The 23,584-nt window shown below is 36.2% G+C and overlaps 1 protein-coding gene across 2 annotated transcripts in view; it reads right to left on the bottom strand.

Annotated features, from left to right (window-relative positions):
* LOC111511938 (uncharacterized) overlaps window positions 1-23,584 on the bottom strand; it is a 32,476-nt gene extending 8,892 nt beyond the window's left edge. The window contains exons 1-3 of one of the 2 annotated variants that reach the window (XM_074179989.1): window positions 23,387-23,584; window positions 4,116-4,298; window positions 2,025-3,446 (exon numbers count right to left, since the gene is read on the bottom strand). In XM_074179989.1, the coding sequence (XP_074036090.1) occupies window positions 2,025-3,446; window positions 4,116-4,298; window positions 23,387-23,411 (1,630 nt within the window). In that variant the 5' untranslated portion in view covers window positions 23,412-23,584. Of the gene's footprint in view, window positions 1-2,024; window positions 3,447-4,115; window positions 4,299-23,107; window positions 23,266-23,386 lie in introns of those variants that run through there. The other variant, XM_074179990.1, reaches the window with a different exon arrangement.

The following is a 23,584-nucleotide window of genomic DNA, read 5'->3' as shown; positions in this document are numbered from 1 at the left end:
AGAGAAGCTCGCCCCCCATCTGTCCGCTACTTTGTCACGTCTGGTGGAAAGTTGTTCTTCTGGTAACTGGGTATCCTTGTTTTTTTATCGACTCCTTTAAGCTTCTTTTCAAGTTTCCTTTCAGCTCCCTCAAGCTTCTCATCGACTACTTTTTCCAACCCCTTCTTTGTTTGTTGAAATACTTTTCCAAATTCTTCGCCAATCAATTCCTGTACCTCCCCTCTACTCACTTGGGAGGAATTTAAATCTTCAAATAAATGAAGGTACACTTTTTATCTTGTCTTTTTCTTGTTTTCCTCTGAATATTTACCAATAATTTACGATATTCTTCTCTGTTTCTTTCTTCGTCTTCCTCTCTTCTGTGTTTTACATTCTCCTCCAGTCTCGCTTGTAAAGCCTTTTGTCAAGCTTTTCCATCTCGTCGTCCACTCCTTGTTTTCACCATAATCAGAAAATGTTCAGTCAATTATTCCACTTACGACACCAAATGTTACCAATACCCGTGGGTTTACCAATAATTGAGTACACGCGTTTATATTTGGCAATCAAAGGTAGTAAAAAATTCATCGCAATGCCATGGAAAAATTTGACATTATTATCGCCACTCGAATATCGAACATTCGCGAAAAGTTGGTCGGACTGAGCGCGTTCTTAGCCACGTCACAATTGGTTTATGGCTTCCAGTGGCGGCCGGCGTTATTTTATTTAGGACATGATTTACAACAATAAATATGACCTTGCAATTTTCCACAAAAAATTTCATACAAGTATTGTCATTCACAATTCATTGACACATCCAAATCAACATAAAGTAACCTCATTCAATAGTATGCTTCACAGATTATTGAACATTTCACTACAAGAAAGCAATTTTCAACAAGAACTGGGTTTCATTAAACACATTGCTGTCAAAAACGTTCAGAAGGTGGATCACTGATTCAATTCTTTCTGAAAAAAATTACGGAAACAATGTTACGCCAGGTCTATGCAATTTTAAAAAACATTAATTTACTAACCAATAATATCACTCATTTCTTGAAAAACAAATATTTGGAAATAGCCTTTAGAAGAAACAATATTTTGAGTGAATTTATAGAAAATAATAAATCTTTTGACAGGGGAGGACGAGTTCGAACGTGATTACGATGTTTTATTGCATTTGGATAATAAAGGTTCGAAACTCAATGTTTTGGAATGCTTAGTAATCAATGGATTTGAGAACTCAGAACTATTTCTCGATGACCAAATATATTTGATTAATTTTTATTTACAAATTTTTTTGTAACGCGATGAAATTGGTAATAATGCAATATAACGTCACAGCTAGTTTTGTATTTATTATGTCCAGTTTGATGAGTTTGTTCCTAAAATGGCAAAAAAAATGCATTAGATCGAAAATATATTGAATAGAAATTGTCAGGTTTTAGTAGTTATTAGGATTCAAATAAGTATAATATAAAAAAACACGACGTAGAAATAGCTAGAAGCTGTAATATAGTGAAACACGTGTAGAAGTTTTGAAAACTCTCAAGTGAGAATCTCACAATAAAGTGTTATATGAATACGTTCCTATCTCTTCTCATTTACGATCTCTGACTTACGTATACTTTCTAATCATCCAAACCATAATCACCATTCTAAAATCATCTCTACTAAAACACAGAATTGCTTCTCTTCTTATTATATAATTCATTCTGGAATTGGCACTACTCTCTCATGGGATGAGTATGCTAAAATATTCGTGAGATCAGCATCGTGAAAACTCTGCTTTCTTTATCGTGGCCGATATTATCCTTACCACGAGATTTTCTGAAATACTGAAATACTGTTCATCAGTTTCACTACCCAAACCTAGTTTGAAGCGTCATGACTCATTGTTAAGTTGAGCAATTTGTCCCAATGATGACCCTTCATTACCAATGAAAGTTCAAGCATAAAAAACAATATTAAACAAGAGTGAATTATATTATCTGAATAGGATTAAACTAATTTGGGGTCTGAATCACAAAGAAATGACGGCTTACCTTGGGCTGCCTTCTCCAAATTATGTGCACCTTGAACCAACTGCCTTCTTTTCTCGTCTGCTGCCTCGGTGGATTCATGTAGCTTGTTATCAATGTTTCTAGCTGCATTTACTGCAAAATTTTTCGCTCCCTCGGCGAGTTCATCTTTCTTTGCTTCAGCTGCTCTAGCAGTTTCATGAAGTCTGTTATCAACGTTTCTAGCGGCGTTCAGTGCTCCTTCTGCTAAGGCCTTCCTCTTCGCTTCAGCTGCTTCTGCTGTTTCTTGCACCTTGTTATCGACTGTTCGCGCTACGTTCTGTGCCAAATGCTGAGCTCCTGCAGCAAGTTCTCGTCTTTTAGCTTCAGCTGCTTCGGATGTCTCGTGAATTTTATTGTCGATGCTTCTTGTAAAGTTCTGCGCCCCTTCAATCATTTCTCTTTTTTTAGCTTCAGTAGCCTCTGCCGTTTCATGAACTTTGCTATCTATATTTCTAGCGAGATTTTGGGCTCCTTCGACAAGATCACGTTTCTTGGCATCTGCTGCATTTTTCGCTTCATGAATTTTGTTATCAACATTATGAGCTACGTTCTGAACACCTGCTGCAAGTTCCCTCTTTTTAGCCTCCGCTGCTTCAGTTGCTTCACGAGCTTTTCTTGCCAAAACATCTTCAGTTTCTCTAAGCTTGTTGTCGATGTTTCTAGCTACGTTCTGGGTGCCTTGGATTATGTCTTGTCTTTTTGCTTCGGCCGCTTCTACTGTTTCTTTAAGTTTGTTATCGACATTATGAGCAGCGTTCTGCACGCCTTCTGCTAGTGCTCGCCGCTTAGCTTCTGCTGCATCGGCTGCTTCTCGAGCCTTGTTTCCAATTTTATCTTCGGTTTCTTTTATTTTGTTGTCGACATTTCGAACTGTCTGTTGGACACCTTCAGCAAGAGCTTTTTTCTTAGCCTCGGCTTCCTCAGACGCTGCACGAGCAGTTCGTTGTATAGCTTCCCCAGTTTCTTTTATTTTGTTATCAATACTTTGAGCGGCAGTAAGCGCTCCTTCTGCTAACGATCTTTTCTTAGCTTCTGCCGCATCAGCAGCCTCCTTTGCCTTTTGTTGAACAGCGCTTTCTGTTTGTTTGATTTTAGTGTCAATGTTTTGCGCAGTATTCCTTAATCCTTCTGCAAGTGCCTTCCTCTTAGCTTCAGCAGCTTCTTCCGTCTCTCTGACTTTCTGAGCGACAGCTGCTTCTGTTTCCCGCCATTTCTGATCAGCTGTTTGAGCTGTCCGCTGGATAGCTGTGTCTGTATCACGGATCTTTTCGTCGATAGCTCTACCAATGTTCAGTAAACTTTCCTGAAGAGTATTTTCAGCAGCTTGTCCAGTCTCCTGAATCTTTTTGCCAGCATCATTTAAGTCTTCGTTCAAGTCATTTTTGGTTTTTTCTGCAGCTTCGTCTGAAAAAAAATATAAGAATTTTTAAGCAGCAATCTAGCAGATGAATTGTGTAATATCATGGAAATCTACAGTTTTTTTTTCGGACCAGAAAAAAAGGAAAATTGTATTTTTTTACTTGAAATCTAGTTACGATATTTCTCTTGGTTGTGGTCAAAATTGAACACTATATGAATGACTGGTTTCTAATTTCCTCATTATAGGGTTGGTTCTGACATAATCTAAAAGTCACGGATTATCAGGATCACTTGTCCCATTTAGGAAATATACATCCGGTATTATTGAAACAAGGTAAATGGAAGATTCTAGACAAAAAGCACAGTCAACTAGTCTAGTCCTTACATGAGTAAATAGGAATAATAAGAAAGTATGACACGCAGTTCTATGGGAGTGCCATTATCAATAAAGCCATTTTATTTTCAAAAAAATCACAATTTATTATTTAAAATATATAGTTCCAAGGTCATTCATAAAATAGAACAATGAATAAAAATTGTTTACAGTTTCATAAATAATAATTTAAGAAAAACCAAGCTTGACAGTGAGTAAACCAAAAGGTAACCTTTCATAGAATAATACTGAATGTTTAACTTTGAAAGTAACAAAAGTATTTTAAGTTAGGTAGAAAAATTGAAATTGAAAAATAGCTTCTATAAAAATGATTGTCTCACCAATATCATTTGCAAAGTTTTTCCCATCTTTTTTGACTTCTTCAGCTAACTCGGCAGCTTCGTTGGTTTTCTTGTCGATTACTTTCTCAATCTGATCTGCACCTTCTTCGGCTTCCTTGGCGACTTCTTTCTTTTTTCGCGAAAATAGTTCAGATACTCTTGTACCGAAATTCCTGAGAGAGGCTGAAACGAAACTAGTCGTTAGATTGTCTCAAAATGAGAATTATATATTAAGAACAGAAGTACGAAAACGTTAAATTCTATAGTATAGACTATCCAACTACATTTAGGTAATGTTACTTTTTGAAAAAACAAGAGATGATTTTTATTCAGTAGAGTCGTTTTTAAATTTTATCAATATTTGGATAAACAATATTTTGTTTTTTCGTGGATATCTGAAGTGTTTCTTGTTTTCATGCAATTTGTTTCGTTTAATATGTATATAAATAATCTCACTAGATTAAGTAAGAGTGGGTCTATTCGACCCTCCACCGCAACACGCAAGGATTTATTGTGGTTCACACCTATTCGCAATCGACCAAATAAACCCAGTTTCTTAACGCAGCCGATTAGTTGTCTTTCAGGTCAGATAGTAAGAGTACGGCTTTGCCAAACTCTGAAAATTTGATCCGGTCCCCAGCGGGGCAGGCATAAAGTGTGTGCTCTGCTGTTTCATCATAATCCAAACAGAGGCGACGCACACAGTCATCCGACAGTCCGAGGGTCTGCATATGATGATTCAGATGGCAGTGACCTGTGAGAAGGCCTGTTATACATCGTAGTTCATCCCTACTGTAGTCCAACAACTGTTTGGTATCAAGCTCCGAAGGGTGAATAACACGTTGGAGTGAGCCAATCCTAGAAGATTCTCCCAGAAGTCCCTAAATCTTCTTGCCATACAGGTGTTCAATATTTGTTTGGCAAAGTCTAAAGCGATGACAATGACAGGTTCAGGTCCGATGAAGCTGCTTGCAGCACCCTCCTTTGCAGGGGAGTCAGCAGCATCATTGCTTTCCAGGCCAGTATGGCCATGAATCCAGACCAGAGACAATCTGTTGAGTCTTACTATCGAGGAGAGTGTTTATGACAATTTGCTACCAATTTAGACGTCGCTTGGTAGGAGCCCAGAGCTTCCAACGCCGCTTGACTGTCCGAGAATATTTGTATTGACTAGTCGCATAGGTTCCTAGGCAAGTTGATATCTGTCCTGGGTCTGCGACTGAAAACACCTGCACCAAAACCTGGAGGTGTTTTTGATTCATCTGTGAACCAACCATCTGCCCTCGATATTTCTTTCTCAGGGAGGATCTAATCCTCTCTACTCGGGAACAATACTTTATAAGGCAGATTGTAGTTGACAGTTGGAGACATCAAGTCAGAAGTCATTTCCAGAATGCTGTGACTTCCAGTGTCAACCAGCAGTCTGTTGTACTCTGCATTAAATTGGTTTGTGCAATTGCCAATGTGCGAAAATCTGTATGCAGTCCATCTTGCCTCTCTCTCCAGAAAAATGTGGAGAGTTAGATCTAGAAGGATCTCCATGGCCGCTGACCATGTGGTACTGATGGCACCACTGATGGCTAGACAAGCCTGTCTCTGTAAAAAAAATCTGTTTTTCCGTTAATCAGCTGTCGCCCCCATACGAACGACAACTATCAGAAGTTGAGACACTTATGCGAGCTAAAGACTGAGTAGGTCCTACATTTTAACGTGTGATTCCTAACAAGCCAGAGAGCTTCGCTTGAGCCGTTTTCCGTAAAGCTTTCGGCCACCAGACAATTGCTCCATAAGTGATCATTGGTCTGTCAATCATCACATAAACCCAATTGTTTTGTTTGGGACCTAAATCATAAGTTTTACCACAAGTTTTACCACAAATCCTTCGACATGTCCATAGGGACAGTCTGGCTTTGTGTAAAACCTTTTCCAAGTAAGCGTTCCAGATGAGTTTTCTTATCAAAAATAATGCCAAGATATTTCACCTCCGTTCCAAATGGAATGACTTCACCATTGAGGGAAAGTGGAGTTTTTTAGTCACGATATCACTCTCGAGTGATAGTTTTTCTGAGAATCACCTGTTTTCATAAGAGCATACCAGAATCGAAAAAACCAGTAGAGGAAACCGCCAGCGAGACAGCTCGCAACTCAAGAACACTATGGGCTCAAAAAGTGCCCGAAGAAGCAGACCGTCTGAGAAAGGAAAAACAACAAGAATAAAACAAAGACATGGAAACTATACAACAAGACCCACTTATACTACCAAAGCAAGACCGGCGAAACCACCGATAATGGAGAGATATATTGGCCGAATCGGCCCGCCGAAAAATATCGTACACACAGGCAAAGTTACAAGGGAATGTGTGGCAACGGACGCAAATCGGTTCTACGAAGGAAACAGGATAGACTTTCGCACAAACACACACACACACACCCAATCCTCAAAAATTTGTACAACAGATGTACAGGTCTTCATTGACAGGTTGATAGACACGAACAACGGTAAGTTTTGAGGCTAGGTAGTTAACTAAATTTCATGCTGAATTGATAGCTGTGCTGGAGTTTGAGACTGAAAAAATTGCTTACTGAGAGTTAGTAGTGAATACGCCCGAAGAAATGTCATGTTTTTGTAATGCATTAAATGAAAATCTCACAATAAAGTGTTGAATATTTTATGATAGATTTTCATTAATTATTGTCAAGTTCCATCACATTTCCTCAAACTGTTCAAAAACCGTTACAAGTATTTGAGCGGTATCTCAATTGTAAGCAGTATCTCTTTTGAAATCAAACTTTCAGCCGATTTTTTAAACCGACTGCGAAAAGTTTGGGATTGAATCAAATATCTTTAGTAACGGCTAGGTATGGTCCTAATCAGAAACGAATGTGCTCTTCTAACCTGGGCTGAAAAGTTCCGGGCCGATTGTTGTGTTTTCGGGAACTTTGGACGAAGTTCACCAGTTGCTCTCCACTCAGATGACGATCGTTCTGATTTCGGAGTGAAGTGATGGATATGTTTCATTCATTGTCACATATGGACACAAACATTCAAGTTTGTTATGTTTAAACATAGCCAAACGCTGCTCAAAATCATCAAGACGTTCTTTTTTTTTGGTCAACAGTACATTCGCGCGGGACCCTTTTTGACCAGAGCTCATAGACATAGACATAGTCTCATAGACGAATGCTTATGCAATGTAAAGCCAACAAACTCTTTTGATATCTTCACAATGTCAGCTAACTCATGCAACTTCACTTCACTTCAAAACAATTTTGTGGATTTTTTTATGTTGTCTGGTCTGGTCTGCCTCATTTGGTCGTCCACTGCGTTCTGCATCATCGGAGTCCCTACGGCCACGTTTGAACTCAGCAACCCAACGTCGTCCTCTTTCTGATGGAGCAGAGGACTTATAACACTTTTCAAGCCATTACTTCACTTGAATGATATTATTTTTTATTCATCAAGAAGCAGTGTAAAATTAAAACACGAAATTGTTTTCGATCTATTGTTTTGAAAATAACAAAAGTAGTGTCACTCTTAGCACAATATAACTCACAAATTTATGAGTAGAACATCATGAAATTTCAACAGTTTTTTTTTGAAGGTTACTACTAACTGAAAAAGCGATAAATGCAATAAGACTAAGGCCATATATGTGGTAGGCCAGAGTATAACATTCAGCCATATCATTATGTCTGAATGGTTCAGCTATTTTCTATTTTCTGAACACCAAAAATCCGAGTTTTTGAGATATTCAACAATGACGCCATTCATCCAACCTATTCAGGTTCAATTTTTAAGAATCGAGAAATATTCTTTACAAAACACTGCAAACAATTAAGTGTGGGGTTCCACACAGTTCTGTTTTAGGTCCAACTCTATTTATAAATATTCATCAATTCTATTACAGAAATGAATATATATCAGTCTCTTTGCAGATATAAACCTTATTTACTTTCCTAAAAATACCAATATCATTGAAAAATGAATTATTGCTATACAATAATATCCAGTATAAATGCAGGTAACAAAACTTTTTTCCTTAGTTCAATAATTTGATGGAATTTGAGATAAATAAAATGTTAAGGTTTATATCTAGATCAGAATTTATCGTGGAATTCACATATCTGGCAACTCTGAAAGAAATTTGCACCTCTTGTAGGAATATCTTATAAAATAAGAAATATTTTTCCATTTAAAAAATTTTTTTTTATTTATTCGAAACTCCAGTTCTCAGTTTGGACAACAGCTACTAACTCCTCTCATTTCAAACCTGTGCAACAGTTACAAAATAAAATCATAAAATGTATGTATTAGCTGAATCAGAGAGAAAGGATCATCAATCTGTATAAATTATTTGATATTAGAGGAATATACAATTCATGACGTTAAAAATGATAAATAACATTCAGTTCTATGTTTCCACGAAATCAATAAATTCAATCAATTATTATAATACAAAGCAAATACAAAATATAGTTCCATCACCACACAAAATCACATTTGATCAAAATGTATTTCTCATGATTGAGTTCATTCATATAATGAAATTGCTATCAAAATAAAAAAATTAATTACAGACAGAACTAAAATGTCCATCTATTTTGAAATAGATTGACAGTTTTGAAGTTTCGAATATTGTTATTCAGTGTATTATACCCAGTATGGTATTTTTTTCAATATGGGCGTTACATTTTCCCTATCTACTATTAACATATACCGTATCTTTTTTGGTATTAATAAATTTCTGGAAACTTCCTGTATGAGTTTGTCCCTTGTGTATCTTTTATCTATTATGATCTAATACTATTTATCTATATTACAAAGGACAAATACCTGATTGCTCGTGAATAGAATATGTCTAAATAAATGACATCATTTCTGCCACTTTAGTTAACATCGCACAATATTATCACTCTTTAACATCAATTAATTGCATAAATAAAAAATATGGCGTCAGGTTACATTACACATCAAGCAGTGGCCTTGTATTCAGAACTTCATTAAAAAATGCCAGAGTAATTATAGTTCAGCGAAACTTGGAATCATTGAAGATATAAATAAAATATTCGTTAAATTGTTACGCATCCAGAGAATACTGAACGTTTTCCTATTTATGCATCTTGAGAAAATAGGTCGAGAGCATTGATTACAAAAAAAGGGAAGGAGGTAATCTTAAATACAACAGACTTAAGAACAATTATTCTTTATTATGATTCTGTCAAAGTAATGAAAATCTTTAAAACCTTAACAATCATCCACTGTTAACAATCAACAAAATGTACCAATGAACGCATTTCCTTGTATGTGATAATAGTTAGTCCAAAGTAACCAAAAGTACTTGTATTATTTGAACCACTCTCAAATATTTCACTATTTTTTGTCACCCACTTAGAAAACTTCTGAATATCAATTTGTTGGTTACCTACATTCTTTAGCGAAAGGTGGAAATTTACAAAGCAAGGAAAATTTACTTGCCTTCATTACATGCATATAAGTATTTTTGCTCTGTTTCGGAAGATACAACAAGTCAGAAAGGAACACAAAAAATCAAAACAGAAATTTGATGAAAATTCAGTACATCTGCGTAAGTGTTGAATATTTGTCTTATTGTATCAAGTTTTGTGCCAGAAAATGCACAAAACTCATTAGAATAACAATCTTATTTAGCACTTTTGTGCATCAAGCATATTTAAATTGTGATATTTTACAATTATCACTGAATTCTTCTTAATTTGGATCATATGACCTTCTACCTAAGTAATAACTAATAATTTTATTTTACCTGTGTATACGTAAGAACTAATTAAAATGTTTACCAACTCATTAAATGGGCATGTAATAAACATCAAAATTTTGCTTGTTGTGGTTGTTCTCTGTTAGAGAACACAAAGTATCCCAAAGTATAGTTCAAGTAAACGATATAGTACAACCTACGTTCCAACAGCTTCCCTTTAATAATAGAGTTAGGTTAGGTTATTCAATAATCATTTCGGAGAATGTAAGAATCACAATAACTATATAATATATACAATAAATATTTCGTTTATACAGGTGAGTGGGAAAGTAGGGATTCAAATGCATCCAAATCTTATTCACTGGTATATCTTATTCGCATTGTTCACCATCGCTATTGGAATCACTAACATGACTTCAAATTTAATTTTATGACTATTCAGCTAATCATAAAACTCGATTGGTAAAAATTATCCAATACGAACCGCCAATTCTACAGTCCACGTGGACTAGTTCGCAGCCAGTTTATTTCTATGTATTGGTTCTTTTGACCTTTGAGAGTGCCGCAAACTTTAAGTATACACAATATCGTTTACTTCGACTATATCTACACCGTAGGTGTATCTATCGTGTTTGTGAAGCGCGATTTAGAGCCATACTAACACGGCTAGTGTTGCCAGATCATTTTCATGCTCAGAAAAAAAAACAGTAGATTGATACAAATGGTTTGATAATTATCATAGAAAGTAACCTGGGTATCAGTAGGGTTCAGCTCTCTACCAGAAGAACAGTAGCTCGAGAGTCAAAACATGAGATCTACTGCAAACACAGTAGACCTAGCAACAACACAGCGTTCCTCTCGTGCGATTTCTTCTTCATCTGAAGTGAATTAATTTGCAATATAGTATTACGGTTTCGTTGAGAAAGATTCGATTTTGTCGCTCGCGGCATTATGAATAACACTGCGATAGATATTGCTGGCTTTGCTTTTTTATGACATAATTATTCTTGCGCGCACAATCACATATGTCATAACCTCAATTATCTCTATGCGCATCATGACAATTGTCATAACCTCACAAACTCTCTTATTTTTTTTATTTAATGGAAGGAGACAAAAGAGAAATCATGAAAATTGGTTCAGCCGTTTTCAAGTTATAAATTGTGTAACTATCACAATTTCACAACTTTGTTTCATGTATGAGATCAGAGAAAAATTACCTACCCTTTAAATCCCTGAAAGATATAATGGTGTTGAAATACTTTTCTTGCGATTGCTAAACTGATATTATTGAAAAAAATTGATTTCTAAAACTTAGGATAAATGTTTTTGTTGCAAATTTTCTCATATCTACGGCTCAGTTTGAATAATTGATTATAAGTAGGTTAATAATTAACGGGGATATATGATTCGGTTTTGAAGTGAGTAATTCTTTTCATGAGAATTCTACATCTCAAGACATCTAATTCTGATATTTACTGGAAGTCAACACAGCATTTGATCAATTCACTAATTAATAGATAAAAATACAAATTAACACATCTAAAGCTAGTGTAGAGTTACCCCATATACATATGCCATATCGCAACCTTGACCCAACTGTCAGAATGCTTTTGAGGTTTCTGAAAAGGTAACATAATGAATTCAATTTGTTCATCACGAGGGTGCAGTATTTTTCCAAGTCAGTCATGGTTATCCTCAGAAATGTTGTATCATCTGAACTGTTGAGTGTTTGATCATTTATTTGACGATTGTTGTATCTCACCAACTGAGTTTTTGCAGCATTGAGGTACAATGAATTGTTTCCGCACCAATTCACAACTGATTTCAGAGTACTTTCACACTTCTCAAACAAACAGAAGATGATCCACATTACTGGACACCACCAAGGATGTGTCATCAGTGTTACATCTTTATGAATTAATCTGTAATGAAGTTATCGATTTCATTTATACAAAGAAGAAATAATATCGGACCTAGCACAGACCCTTGTGGTACACCCATCGTGACGTCCAAGCGCTCAGAATCAAAGGTAGTAGTGGTAGACTAACTATGATATTTCAAGCTAACAAACTGCTGTATATTCTTCAGAAACGATAAAGTCCAGTCATAGGTAACGACTCGTATACCAAACGAATAAAACTTTGACATGAGTTGATATTGATTGACACAGTCGAAAGCCCTGTTGAGGTTGCAGAATATGCCAACAGGGCATTCTCCTTATTCCAGAAGCATTGAAACTGTTTCGATAAATGAAATTATTGCAGTGTTTGTGGATTTGTTTGTGCGAAAACCATGTAAAAATGTCGCTTACATGGAACACTGTCTCCTTACTGGTAGACATCGATGTTTCGCCGCAAGACACTTGCCTTAGGGCTCTTCAGTACGAATGTGGATAACATTGTGAGAAAAAACACACAATTCATTCATAAATTATCAAGATGGAGTAGAAGAAAGCCAAAAACTTTTTTCCCAATGTAATTATTCTTATGTAAATGAATTCTGGTTTGTAACTTGTATAAATAAAAAAATTGCGATTGCTTTAGTTCAGCTTGAATACGTATTGCAATGAACCTCAATTCGCAATTATTTTCGATGTAAGTGTTATAAAATTTGTAAAACAACACCTACCCGGTGAAGAATGCGTATCGAAAAGGATACAAATGGAATAAACTGTTTATAAAGACTCTAATAACTTTCCGGAAATGCAAAAAATCTCAAAATTTTTTAATCTAACAATTCGTATCTCAAAATCATCATTTCATTAATTTTTATTAATCAAAATACTAAACAGCCAATACTGGGTGCTCCAAACTCCGAAATCATGAAGTCTCGACGATTTTCAAACTAGTACCATTTTCTCTTAACAAATCCATTGTCCATCATCTATCCAGAATATACATGATCACACATATTTCTTTGGAAAGCTAATCTCTAATTTTGCACTTCATCGGATCATGCTATTAGTGCAGGTGAGGTCATTCTAATAATAATAACATTGAACAACCGTAACAAAAATGTATTAGGCATGTTCCGTTCATTTTCGAATATGGTAACTGAATATATTAACAAAGTAAAACTAAGTAGGTACTAACAGTTATGAAAATATGGAAGATATACCGACTATGACTGCATTCATGAGAGAAATATAAAACGGGCTCAGAAATGAGAAAGGAGGATACATTGCAAATACTGTTCTGACACAGCAGAACTACAACATTTCTGGTTTCACCAAAAAAGTTATCGTTATCAAGAACTTAATTATAATGCATCCTTAATTGTAACTTCGCTTATCTATACCTAAAAAGGAAAACCGAATGATTCCTTGACAAATTAGTAAAAGTTCCCGCTAATTTTAGTAAAGTAGTTCACAACAGACCAACAGGCAGCTTGGAATGGGACCTTCGTCATTGTCCATAGTCCTCATCACCACATTTTCCAGAATTTCGAAGGCATCCAAAAGTCGCAACAATTTTAAGCAATGTTCATTCATTCTACGATCGTTTTCTAAGACATGTTGAGCGACACCAGACTTTTCTTCTCTTCGAAATGAGACATGTGTCCCATGTTTCTTGAAACTAGGTTTGATACTACAGTTAGTCTGACCAACAAACTTTTGAAGTCAGTGATTGTCGGTATACTTTGCGAGTACAATTACTGCATTTGTAATTTTTGTAAGGTAAACAAAGTTTTCTTTCTTTATTTATTTCTGCTTACTTAAAGAAAACCTAAAAAACCTTCGGATAAAAACGTATACCCCCTCCCTTTTCTACTGTGGACGATGCGGTGGTGGAATCTGCTAGGAATACAGATTGAAGTCATTGCACTAGTTCTGCGCTGTCAAATAAAATAAATGAACAATGGATAACTGTTACAGGAGACTGAGCCAATCGTATGCTTGAAAAGTAATGTTCAATGAACTGCTAAAAGTAGGTTACCTATAGAGATTATTGAAAACGCCTAAGGGACCTTATAAATGCACAAAAATGGAAGTATGCTGTTAGATTGAAGTACATCATTACATTGAGAAGAAACGAGAACTAACGGGAAACGTGGACGAAGGATGGTATCAACAATATACCCGAGAGAGGGCACAGTTGCTCAGTTCGCCGATACCAAAAATAAGACGAAAGAAAGAATGAAGGGCAAGTTGTATACCTTCTGAGGTCCATTAGAATGAAAGCAGATTCTGACAAAAGAAATACTGCGAAACCTGCAAAAAAAACTTAAACATCCTTAAACATCCTCTTCCCTTGCTACACAAAAACAGAAACAACAAAAACAAAAACCAATCCCGAGGCTGGACAGAAGTACTCACCTCAATCTAAGGCGGTGGCTGGTGATGAACATAAATGTCCACCCCAATCTACCACTTGGAATGAGGCTGGACATAGCAGTTCACCTCGTGATGTAATATAAAGGCCAAGGCGTAAGCGCATTTGCGGCGCCGAGGACAAAAGGGGAAAGAGAACGAAGGAGGCAGCAACTATAAGTGCACCCTCATCCTCCCCCACTCCACCTCCAACAGCAAGAGCACTTCCTGAGGCGGACACTAAGAGCTCCGCCTTGAATAAAGCCAAGGAACCGGCTGCCCCTGCAGGAAAGCTCCCTCACTTGTGCACCTCCACGGAGGGAACCCCAAGAAGGTTGAAGAAGCCGCGCATCATCAGTAATGTCGCTGCACCTTTCAAAACCTTCGCGGAGGCCACCGTGAGACACCTCAAGTTTGCCAAAGAGAGTGTGTGTTCGGCAGGTCTTGGCCTACATCTGCCAATATAAAGGAGATGTCTCCTAATGACCTGTCCACCTTCCTGAAAAGGACAGGATGGAGGATGACCTAGGAGGACAACTCCTCGGGAGGATGTACAATGGGTCACCTGTGGCCTAAGTGCTGTGGGTAGGGTAGGGAGTAGGGAGGGTGAGTGCATCACCCTCCCTACTCTCTACCAGATACAAAGAAGAAAAAGTATGAGGAAAGATGATGAACAACTATCCTCAGTTCGAGGTTGGTTAAACAATGGAATTTGCCGTAATTGGTAAAAAGTCTTGGTTGGTGTCCAAGTTGTCAAGGGTTATTGGGTTCAGTGGGATTCCTTGTGCATTCATGAACGAATGCTACTTTATTGCAAATGTGGCAGCCCAAGCAAGACAACGGTAATAATGCAATAACCAAGGGCACAATTCAAGGATTTTTTGAACCAACCCCACATTAGTGGAGCAGAGGGCGCTTTGAAGTTAAAGAAATGACAGAGATATACTACTTCATTTATGTTTAGAAAAAAAGCCCTATAATGAGAAAATCAGAAGAAATGGTGAGCTGTCCAGAACCTCCTCCAAAGAAGAGGTGAATGCACTTGCACCCTTCGCCATGACTAACAATGACAAATAATATCTTGTTGTGATTATGGATTATTTCTCAACTCTTGTTCCGAATTAATAATCATTGGTTAAGTGGCAGATTTCCTCGTTAACAGAGTAGCCAGGCATGAGAACAAAAAGTAAATGACTTAACCTATCTCATCTAAATAACTCGAAGGAGTAAATCGCTAGTTATTTACATAGAAAGAATGGTTCCTCATAATTCTTACGTCAGAATCAAGAATAGGGGATGGAATAGTTTGAAAAAGGGGAAATACTGAGAATAGAACAACTGTGGTCTTGACAAACACTGAAGAACATTTAACTCATCATGTTTTTAGAAGATACTAGAATGTTCTATGGATTATTTTGGAGTGAATGACGAGCGGATCCTGTTCGAGGAAGGATGAAAGCGAGGAGGATTCCACAGACGTTTTTTATATAATATAACCTCTCCACATATTTGCTTTCTCTTCTTTATAGTTTAATACCTATATTTCATAATATAGGTACTGATTGTCCCATTTTTTACTCAGACTCAAATAACATTCTTTTTGAAACTTTAATTTTATTTTTTTCATTTCAATCCAACGGAAGATAGCTTTATGATAGGTATCTGATGGAATTGGCGAATACTTGATAATGTATTTAAGTAACACTTTATTGTGTTCTGGTTTTGTAGCATGTATAATGAAAATGTCACAATAATGTGTTACACTAAATACGTTATTTCATGATTCTTTCAATACTTCATATAACGCATGCCTACTCAGAGAATTATAAGACTGTTTAGTTTTTGAAAGTGTTAGAGCACCCTCGTAACATAAGCATGAAAAATACTCCAGAAGATTGGCAATCTAACTGATTCAGGTAATGCAAGTATAGGGCAGAATAAGGAAAAGAGTTTTCATCTGAATCAAGAAATAAGTCAGAAATATCTGAACGGAAATACGAAGTTATTCAATAACTCTATCCTACACGCTTATTATGAGATTCCTAAATTTTCGTTCTAAAAATAGAACATGATCTTCAGCACATTTCTTAAAATATTCTTATTTCTGTTCAAATATATTCTATTTCGGATATGATCACACTGCTTCGTTCCTTTAATTCATGTACAAGTATTAACACTTGTGGTTTGGAACAGTTGAGATGGAAGTCAAATATTCATTTGGATTTAAGAAAATTGGAAAATGTGAAAACTGTTAGATATTGATATTAACATGTGTCACAAAAAGGATTTGAAGCTTTATAACTTTTATTTATTATATGAGGGCGCTTTCGATAGCTGTCTGTGCTATCATCTTGGCTTTACTCAAACTGAACGTTTTATCTTCTTGTTTGTTCTTTTATGCGGTTGGAATTCCTTAGTGCAGGTACTGCAGGTACTTAAACCTTCAATTTACGTCCATTTCGATACCTACATTTTTTGCCACGTTCTTGGGACATATAACTGTATCACTAATAACAATATTAATCTGAAAAAGGAGTTGGTTGGGTAACAGGATCATTTTTTTCTTAAAGAAACAATTGTATTGTTGCCGACGTTTCGAATTTAATTGAATTATTCTTCAGGGTTCGAAAAGTAGTTTTTTCGTGTTGATAATATTACTATTTTAAAAATCATCAGACATATTAGATACATATTTGAAAAATAAAAATGAAAAACATTGCAACAACAAATTTTTTTCAGAAGAATTATTGAATCACCAAACTAGTCAACCAAACAATATTAATATATCCTTCCATTAATTTTGTTTCAATTGATTTGGAAATTATGAGTTTCAGATGCTAGATCTTCATTCAATTTTCGATTAGCAGTAGCAAACGTCATTAGGGTTAAATTTTAGATATAATTGTGTCATAGTGTCATTCGCATACATATGTGAATTACAATGTCTTGTAACCTAACAAGGTTAGGCAACACAAGTGTTGCAGACTCAAACCGCAAGATGCAGCTTGGTTTTGTTGATGACTCCATGCATATGTATTTCTGCAAGTGTTGCCTAACCTTGCACTTGGCTATACCGTTCTGATGATAGCTTATAAGCCAGAAACCTGTATCAACACGTGTCTGCGGCTTGCATATATATTTTGTGAAAATACGACCATAACCTTCAAAATTATTCAATACGTAAAACAAAACCAACGCAATTGCAACATTTCTTCATCACGCGGTGCCGAACCGTTTTGTGAGACCGCTTTATATTTGAAAGCGGATTGTTATGTCCTTGATAGAATATTATATTTATACCTTAAAAGAGATGATGGGGAAGTTGAGATGGCGATGCAGTAGGTTATATTGACAGTTGAAGAATATTTGCAGGGCGCTGTTGTGCTATTTCGTTGTTGAACCGTATTGTTTCACCTATCCGATTAAAACTGTTCGCGTTCTCATTCAAATCACTGTTTGTTGAGATCAAATCGTGAAGGTGTAGTTTATGAAAATACAATGGATCTTCATAAAGTAACGACTGAATCAATCAGAAAAAAAAGGTGTTCTTCATCAAAGTATTCAACAAATCCTGCGGGAACGTTCTGCAATTGTCTTAATGGCTCCTTGATTTTGACGGGGATGATTAGAAAGAATAAGCCGGTATTAGTTCGTGTGAATTAGTTTCCGGGTTACGGTAGGGAACTGAAGCATCCAGTACAGCGAAAAGATGAAGAAAGATGGATAAATAGCTTTCTTGGACGTCCTAGTTAGAAAACGTGGTAGCCGTCTGATCCCCAACAATCCATACGAACCTATATCACCATGTGCATATCAATCAGTATCAGTCAAGTAGTTATTAGTACACTTGCAGAAGTTCCCGCAAGATTCGTGAACCAGAATATATTAATGCATAAAGAACCGAGTTTTGTCTTTCAATCGAATGGAAGAACAGAGTTTCGTCTTTCAACCGAATGGATATACGATATCCGAGATTGATACGCCTTTGAAACACAGGTGCATTGGGAGGATTTGAGAAGATTTTTTTGACAAGCCAGACAATTTGTGCTCATAAGAGCTTTCGCACATGGTCGTGTGGTAAAATATACCTATAGGAACCACAAAGAGATCCATGGATAGCGTTACTTGCGCCAGCCGAGAGATATCATAGTTGGCTAGTATAGATATAAATCCTCAAACTCACAAACACACACGAACAATTTGAATAGTCGGCTTCCAACATATGAGATGAAAGCATCTCTGAAGAAGCTAGCCATATGTGCTAGTAGAAGGCAGAAAAAAACTCCCCAGTACTTCGGCCCTCAAACTCGACAAAAGATACTGTAGAACATGATCGCGAAAGCCCAACAACTTTTGAGGTATCAATATGAATTGTATGGTGTGGAGGGCAATTATGATGTGCATGAAATGCTTAAGATAATTAATGCATTGATAAGAATATCGTATCCGTGAGAATAACTTTCCAGTTGTATCGGTAATAGTATGGGTAACAAACTACCCTCAGAAGAATATGTCGATGCTTTTTTAGTTTATCGTTTTCAGATAGACAGACGCGACAGGGATCTTTGTTTTATAATAGATAGTAATAGTGATCGTGATAGTGATAGTGACAGAGAGAAGTATAACTGTAACTCATGTTACGATGACACTACGTAAAAAATGCATACGCTTATTTGTTTACAATTCCAATCATAGAAATCTTGTTTGAATTCAGAGAGGTATATGTTCAGAAGAGATTAGTTTTTGGAAAAAAAATTTTTGTCTTGCTACTTCTCAATCGCTCTACAAAAAATTGTGAGGAACTTCCAATGGAAGGAAGAGATCAATCAACTTCCAAATAAAGTAATTATGTGTAGATCATACATAGAAGTTACTTTCAGATACAAATTGGGATAAACGCCCTTCAGAAACAACTACTTTCATATGAACATTGAATTATACGATATAGAACAATAGAAAGCCAAAAAGCGTTTTTCCCAAAAACGAATCTCTCCTGAAAATTATTTTAAGAAGTATTTCGTATTTCTGATATTTTCTTCAAATACTGGTCATGAACAAGTCGATGAAATGAAGAAGAATGAAGAGTTGCATTTCCACAATTTTGCAACAGTAGTAGTAAGCGAATATTAGAAATATGTTCTATGAATGTTCATTCATCTGTTCGAAACATATTTATATTATTGTAATACGAGTTTTAGATCATTTTTGAAGAACATTCAAATGAGTACAGATTGACTATTCTTTGAATATACTTTATATATAAACTACTCAAAATGAATATAGAGACATATCCTTAAAATGCAACAAGTAAAAATATATGTATTATTTTATCGAACATTTATATTTATAAAATAGTTTATAGGTGCCTTTATTAAATTTAACTTACATTGTTTTCAAAATGCTGTTTGGTAATACGATAAAATTTACTTCAGAAAAAAATTAAGAAAAATGTACATTAATAGTGAGTACGTCCACCCCTGGCTCTAAGAAGTTCGGCACAACGACGAGGCATGTTTTCCACCAAATTTCTAATTATTTGTTGTGGTAACTGCTCGTAAATCGTCAAAATAGCATCTGCAACTTCGTTCTGATTGTGGAAGGGTTGATAATCCTTCAAACATCTTTCCAGTTCATCCCAGAGCTGATCAATAGGATTTAAATCCGGACTATTAGCTGGCCTTCTCATGACGTTAATATTGTGCTCCTGTAGGAAATTTCTCACGACCCTGGCTACGTGTGGCCTGGCATTATCTTGTTGTAAAATGAACCCAGCGCCCATATTTTGGGCAAATGGGACGACATGAGGTTCCAATATCTCCTCTATGTAACGGACAGCCTTTAAAGTCCCTTCCCGAAATACCACAAGGTCCATGCGGTCTGTCAAAGCCATTATCGATCCACCTCCAAATGGAACAATTTCTTACACACAGTAATCCAAATAGCGTTCACCGGGCCGTCTCCATACCCGAACACGTCCGTCATTGTTGAATAACATGATTTTTTTTTCTGTAAACATTACATTAGCCCAATTACGATGCTCTTGACAAAAGTTTCTACGATTTCCTCGATGAGCTGGAGTTAATCTAGGGGCTCGAGCAGGTCGTCTTGCATGGAGTTGTACTTCTTGAAGTCGGTTTCGTATCGTTTGGTTCGAAATTCGCGTTCCCGTAGCTTCTATAAGGCGATTTTGCAGTGTTCTAGCAGAATCGGTGCGACCTCTAATTGCCCAAAGTCGCAACAAACGATCTTCTCTGCGGGTTGTTGCCCTTTGTCGATTGGGATAAGGGGCTCTTTTTACTATGCCGTAAATTTGGTAGCGATTCCAAGCTCTGGAAACCGCAGAATGACTCACATTAAGCATTTGGGCTACACGACGCCTTGAATACCCTACTTCGATCAATGCCACTGCTTTAGCAACAATGAAATTCGTTGAGGTACACCCTACGTATCCTCCTTCTACCCAAAACATCAACATTCATTGTTTAAATTTTAAAATTTAATACCTATCACGAACTAAAGTAAAGTGAAACTGAATAAATTTTTCATATTAATGGTTTTGTAGCTAAAAGTAAAAAAGAAGTAAAAAAAGTAAACAACAACCGAATGGAACATGATAAGAATTAGTACTTATAGAGTACACACCAGAAGTTTTTATCATGAAATAATACATATTTTTTTACTTATTGGATTTCAAGGATGTGTCTCTATATTCATTTTGAGTAGTTTATTTCGAATAAGTTTTGAATACTAAAATTTTATCAAAAAAGATATTTTATGTTTGATGAATATATTCGAAGAACTTCCCAAGAAGACGCAAACTGTAACTCATTCAAAAATTATTTCATGTTATCGGATTAATATTCGAAATATATTAATTGAATAGGAAGTTACATATCTTTGAATGGGTTTCACCGATGACCAACTGTCGTCCTATGGAGTCTTGAGAACACATGTACGATTAACAAGTCGTCCATTTCGCGGACTACATACATTCAATTAGCGTTTTTTAATTTTGTATATTGGTATACTCGTCTCGAACATATGTTCACAGTTTCAGCTATTTAGCACGTTTAGTTTGTTGGTGCTTTACGCGTTCGGCGATTTTTTGCCATCGACAAAAATGAATCAGAGAATTTGCATCAGATTTTGTGTTAAAAATGGAATTGAGTGCTCAAAAACACTTGAAATATTGACAGTGGCATACGGTGATTGTACTCCGAGTCAGAAAAATGTTTAACAAGTGTTACAAGATTTTCACAGAAGGTTGAGAAGAAGAAGAAGTGAATGACGACGCTCGTCCTGGACGTCCCATCACATCAACAACCGATGAAAATGTTGACAAAGTGACTAAAATTGTCGTCGTATCACTATTAGAGAAGTTGCTGAGAATGTCGGAATATCGGTTGACTTACTCTATGCAATTTTTTTGAAAATTTTGGGCATGGAGCGTGTGTCACCGAAATTCGTTCCAAAATTGCTCAGGAATTGTTGAATGACGTCAACGACGATACATAATTGCTTAAAAGGGTCGTAACTGGTGACGAATCATGGGTATATGGTTATAACATCGAAACCAAAGTCCAATCGTCCCACTGGAAGAGCCCAGGAAAGCCAAGACTGAAAAAGCACACTAAGTTCCATCAAATGTCAAGGTTTTGCTTACTGTTTTTTTCGATAACCGTGGCGTAGTGCATCAGTTCTTGCCACATGGTCGTACGGCCAATAGGGAGTATTATCTTGTAATTATGCGCGGCTTGCGAGAAGCAATACGAAGAAAACGTATTGCTTCTCGCAATACGTTATTGTGGAAAAACAATTCATGACATTTGCATGACGATAATGCACTTGCTCACTTGACATTGCTTGTGTGTATTCATTTGGCCAAAAATAACACCGTAATCGTACCTCAGCCACCGTATTTACCAGATTTGGTGCCCTGCGGCTTTTTCTTATCCACAAGATTGAAGATTCTCATGAAAAGACGGCGTTTTGCATCGATTGAGAAAAAACGCTAGCACAAGTGTATTATATCTGAGGGGGACTACTTTGAAGGGAATAAATAGAAATTGATGAATAAACGAATATTTTTTGAGAAACATGAAAATTCTCCTTATTTTTTGAACAGACCTCGTATGTAGGTTGTTTTATGAGTGAACCCGGATACCGCCTGAACAATTTGAATCTGAATGGCATATGGCATATGAAATATGTTTTTTGAAAATATTCGTAAAAATTAAAACTATAAATTATTCAATTATAGGTACTAGGTATTCGATTTGCAAGAAACAATGCAAAGAATTCTTTTGTGGGGCCGCGGAGATCGAGCGAAAAGTATTACGCCACTGATTTTTCACCTTGAAATAGTTTCTCCATAACATTTGAAATATAAGTAGATAAAAAAATTAGTTTCTAGATGCTGAAAATGTAATATAGTTTATTCAATTTGGTAAAGTGATTAAAACAGTTGAAATATTACATTCAAACCTCGTTTCACTAAATCATTTTGATATTCTTAATTGAAAGGCCTTTCGAGTGTAGTGTCATTTTTACTATTATAGCGATGGCGTCATCAGTGTTAACACCGATTCATCGAACGGAACTATTTATTATATTTTTTACAATAACAAATACCTAATAGGTAGATACCTGATGTAACAATTTTTTTTAACTTTTCAATATATTCCAATGATAATTATATATGTCATGTTCACATGAAAACCTATATTTAGATACCGGTCATTTGAGTAATATCGCCGAATCTACGTCTTGATTTGGTACGCAGTGATTTATAAATGTGGTTTTTATAGGTAAACAAACTAGGTTCCCATGTTCCCATAGGATGAAATCAACATAAAATAGTTGCGATGCATCAGCAATAACATTCATCTGTTAGTGTTCAAAAACATCACGCACATTCTTGTACAAAAATAGATTAATCGACTCACCAAACATTTCCAAAGTTTTATTTGTTCTATTTTAATTTGGCCCCTACAGGATATACGCGTATTTGTTCTTCACGAAAGAATGACTTCTAGAAATTAACCCGCACCTCAGTTTATCGATTCCAACCCCAAGAAGGTGCCACAAAGTCTGACTGACCTACAAACTTTCCCAACAACAAACTACGTAATTCCTGAAATCAATATATAGGAATCGCGCGAAAAAATTCAAAAGTAGTTGTGAACAACAGTAAGAGGCGGCTTATTTTAATAATTGTTACATACCCGTAAGAGAAGACCAAAAAGACATTATGATAAAGTGTATCCAAATAACCTGATGAAATCAGAAAGAATCACTGCATAGAACTTCGCGGGCGCGGTAACACAAGGATGACTAGATTCAGTGTGTGTAATATTTTATTGGCGGCATCTAACAGTCGAGTAGAGCGTGGGTATCGCTGCCATTCCACCGGTTGCTGGATA

The sequence above is a fragment of the Leptinotarsa decemlineata genome, unplaced genomic scaffold (genome assembly GCF_025532065.1).
Source record: "Leptinotarsa decemlineata unplaced genomic scaffold, Ldec_3_MD MMD2_tig00026282_RagTag_RagTag, whole genome shotgun sequence".
In the NCBI taxonomy this organism is placed as follows: Eukaryota; Metazoa; Arthropoda; class Insecta; order Coleoptera; family Chrysomelidae; genus Leptinotarsa; species Leptinotarsa decemlineata.
Note: the sequence above shows the minus strand (reverse complement) of the source record. Positions and strands in the feature narration are given on the sequence as shown.